Source organism: Propithecus coquereli, unplaced genomic scaffold, assembly GCF_000956105.1.
Source record: "Propithecus coquereli isolate 6110/MARCELLA unplaced genomic scaffold, Pcoq_1.0 Scaffold222, whole genome shotgun sequence".
Taxonomy (NCBI): domain Eukaryota; kingdom Metazoa; phylum Chordata; class Mammalia; order Primates; family Indriidae; genus Propithecus; species Propithecus coquereli.
In genome coordinates, this window is record NW_012147412.1 from 4,579,632 (window position 1) to 4,583,708 (window position 4,077).

General features: G+C 39.9%; 1 protein-coding gene across 1 annotated transcript in view; it reads left to right on the top strand.

The window, feature by feature from the left end:
* Positions 1-4,077, top strand: part of VWA5A (von Willebrand factor A domain containing 5A) — a 50,456-nt gene that overhangs the window by 20,660 nt on the left and 25,719 nt on the right. Inside the window, exons 11-14 of the mRNA XM_012644919.1 lie at positions 1,180-1,294; positions 2,033-2,197; positions 2,476-2,576; positions 2,882-3,117. Coding sequence (XP_012500373.1) covers positions 1,180-1,294; positions 2,033-2,197; positions 2,476-2,576; positions 2,882-3,117 — 617 coding nt within the window. The remainder of the gene's footprint in view (positions 1-1,179; positions 1,295-2,032; positions 2,198-2,475; positions 2,577-2,881; positions 3,118-4,077) is intronic.

The following is a 4,077-nucleotide window of genomic DNA, read 5'->3' on the forward strand; positions in this document are numbered from 1 at the left end:
AGTCTGGAGCAATGTATTTAAGTTATAGTTCTGCTTGCTGGCTGTTTGGACAAATCACCTAAGCCTTAGTTTTCTCACTTGAAAATGGGAATACTAATAGTACTTACCTTATAGAGTTTCTGTGAGGGTTAACAGAGTATACCTACGTAAGGTATTAGGAACTGTGCTTGACAGAAAATAAGGTCTACAGGAAATGTAGTTATTATTGTAATTATTATTTTTATTTTTATTATCACACACATGTAACACTTTAGAGAGTTCTAGGCATATAGTTAGCCACCAAGAAGTATTGTTTATTTTTGGTTTTATACAAAAATTATAAAAGGTACATAAAACTACTTTATAGCAGGGTATAGTTCAAAGATCATGTTAGACAGAAATTTAAAGGTTGTGGTATCATTATGTTGGCAGACTGTATTATTTAGGGAGTATTATAACATCACTGTAGTCTGATCCTTAGCCTTATAAGTGTAATCCTAATGATGACAACATTAGACTTGGAAATGATGACTCACACTAACCCATCTCAAAAGAGACTGATACATAAACTAAAGTTTTAGTGTATTAATTTAAAATGAAAGCTATCTCTGTCATGCCTTCTAAAAATTCTTGTTTTAGTATTACCAGTGTATTCTCCCTTTATAGATACTTCTAGTTAGGAGACTAAATTATGGTTAAGAAGCTATTTGGTACACTTGGACTAAGGCAGGGTGAGCATTCCCCAGTTAGAGGAAGAGGCACACGTCCTCACTCTAAGGATGGCCTTGCAGGGCAGATACGGCACCGGAACAATGATCGGTGGGCATTGGTGATAGTTTGTCTCGTTTCCTTCATTTTCCTGGGGGACCTTGTAGTCACACAGGCCAGTGCTCCAGTGCCATCTCTATCATTTAGCAGGTGTGTTATCTTGGACAGATTTCTTAAATTCTCTGGGCCTCAGTTTCTTATCTACAAATTGAAATAGAAGCCTGCCTATTAGGAGTCTTGTGATGATTAAATCATATTATTTAAGGCATTTTTATAGCTCCTAAAATGTAGAATATGCTCAATAAATGATAGCTATTATACTTTTATCAAGAAAGCAGATTATCTCTTGATGCATTTTGGACTATTACATGTTAATTTTATAACTTCACTCTTTAGTTCCTGTCTCTAACCTTTATGCTTTTACAATTACAGATGTTTCTCATTTGGTATTGGAGAAGGTGCCTCCACCAGCCTCATAAAAGGCATTGCCCTGGCCTCAAGGGGCACTTCAGAATTTATCACAGGCAAGGACAGGATGCAGTCCAAGGTGAGAGAAGGGCTGTGTGTCCAGAGGTAACACTTCAGACAATATGTGGAACAGGGTGGGGCACACTGCACAAGGCCAAGGGGCAGCAGCTTGCCTCTGGGATGCGTTTTTTTGTATCCCCGAGGCCTTGTGCTATATACCTAGTGGAAGAACTTTTGGCCTCATGTAAAAGGGGGCCCCTGTACTACCTGCAGAAATGGCATCTGATCCATATGTAACTGAAAGCCCAGAAACGAGATGCTGAAAGAGATTGGGACCTGTGTATTGAAGACCAGAGACAGAGAAACTAAGAGCTTCAGCTGTCATGATTGTGGTTCTAGGTCTGTGTTTTAGGACCTCTTTGGTCCTATGTCCAGGAGAAGGAAAAATTGTGATATGTCTAAGAGATTGGAAGAAGTGGTAAATTGGTGATTCCATTTGATCAGTCTGCAGAGGAGAAGACATCTCGTTACATTTCTAAGCTCCTATTTTCCACTTGATGCTGTCTCTTGTCTAATCCCTGTCTCCAGGGGCCTTGTTTCTCAAACATTTTCTTCATTCACATTGATGTTATTAAATCTTTCAGCTTTATTAGTAAGACAAGAAAAATAATGCCCATCTCCTAGTACAGTATTAAGAAGTAGGCATGCCGTATGGTATACACCATAGCACCTTGTATGTAATACGTACTCAGTTAATAGTAGCTCTCATTGTCAGTATTATTTGTTTCTGCTTGTTCTGTTCCCTTTCTTCCACCAGGTTCTTAGGACCCTGAAACATTCCCTGCAGCCCATGGTAGAGGATGTCTCTGTGAGCTGGGATTTGCCTCCTGGTCTATCTGCTAAAATGCTTTCCCCAGAACCAACTGTCATCTTTAAGGGTCAGAGGTTAATCATCTATGCCCAACTGACTGGGGCAATGCCAGTGAGTTCCCATTCTTTTTACTTCCTCTAGTTGGAATAGCTACCATACTGTACTGACAATTTCTTTAAAGCTGGTGGGTGGATTTGGATGTCAGGAAGAGATTGCACTTGTAGGCAGAGCCAGCCTATGCTCTTCCTCATCATCTGGGGCTCTGGTTTCCTGCGCTACCTGATTCTTAGTCACAATTTTAATGTATCATGTTGGGAAACTGCCCCTGTTCTAATCCTTTTCTTGGTGATCTCCTCCTTCCATCACTTCTGCTCTTCTCTAATTTGTAGCCAGCAGAGACAACAGGAAAAGTATGCCTCAAGTATGCATTCCAGGGCAAGAGTTTTGAGGATAAGGTGACATTTTCTCTACAACCCAAGCCTGATGCCAAGTGAGAATTCTGTTTTCCTTTGCTATTTTCTTCCATCCCACCCTTCCTTCCTTCCTCTCTTCTCTCTGTTCCTCTCTATATCTCTCTCTTTCTGTTTCCCCCCTCCCCCGTTCTGTCATCCTTGGTGGTTGGATTTGGGATCAATTGTTTCCCTACAGTCACTTTTTATTTCTAAGCCACCCAAGTCTTATCTCTCCCCTTATCTTACTTTTTCTTCCCTCTGTTATTCCTAACTTTTAAGAGCTCAGAGCAACTGGCATGTGGGTGGTTTTCCCTTAGGTTCAGGAAATTTTTTTTTCTTTCAGCCTCACCATTCACCGCCTTGCTGCCAAGTCCTTTATCCAAACCAAGGACATGGGCCTCATGGAGACTCCAGCAAGTTGTAAAAGTGAAATATTGAACATCAGCCTTGAGTCTGGAGTCATAAGCTCCTTCACAGCTTTCATTGCTATCAACAAGGAGCTCAACAAGCCAGTTCAGGGGCCCTTGACTTACATGGACATTCCAAGGACATTTCTGTTGGGAAGACTCCGAGGAGGTGGTGAGTTTTATCTCATCCAAACTCAGATGGAATAAAGGGTCCTGAATACCTGAGTACATTATTTAAAGGAAAAGGTGGTGAAACATTCTTAACTTGCCTTGTTTTTCTTGTACTTCCACGTATAGGATTTCTGGCTAGTGTTAAACTTTTCTGTCCTAGGGAACTACAATGTATCCCATTGGCAAGTAGATTTTAAATAATCCAAGAGAAAAACCCAAACAGTAAAACAGAAAGTACACATAAATATTGAGTAATCAAACTCTCAAAATCTGAAGTGGATTTATCTTCTTTTTTTTTTAAAGCAGCATTATTGAGATATAATTCACATATCATATAATTCACCCATTTAAAGTACACAATCCAGTGGATTTTAGCATGTTGTGCAACCATCACCACAATCGGTACAATTTTAGAGCATTTTCATCACCTAAGAGAGAAAGTCCATTACCGTTAACAATCATTTTCAATTTCTCTTCCTGACCACCACCTATCCTTTCCTGCACCCCATCCCCCTCCCTCTGTCCTGGGTAATCACTTACCTGCTTTATGTCTCTCTATATTTGCCTATTCTATCTGTCTATATTTGGCTATTCTGGACATTTTATCCTTCCATCTACCTGTATTTGTATATCCTTAGACCAAAATCTTCCCATTCCCCCACTCCCTAATTACCAAGCCTCTGGTAACCACCATTCTACTGTCCTTCCATGAGATCAGCTTTTTTAGATTTCACGGATAAATGAGATCATGCAGTGTTTGTCTTTCTGTGCCTGGCTTATTTCATTTAACATAGTATTCTCCAGGTTCATCCATATGGTCTCAAATGACAGGATTTCATTGTGTTTAATGGCTGAATAGTGGTCCATTTTGTATATATTCCACATGTTTGATATCCATTTATTTAGTGATGGATACCTAGGTTGATTCCAGGTCTTGGCTATTATGAATAGGCAGCATATG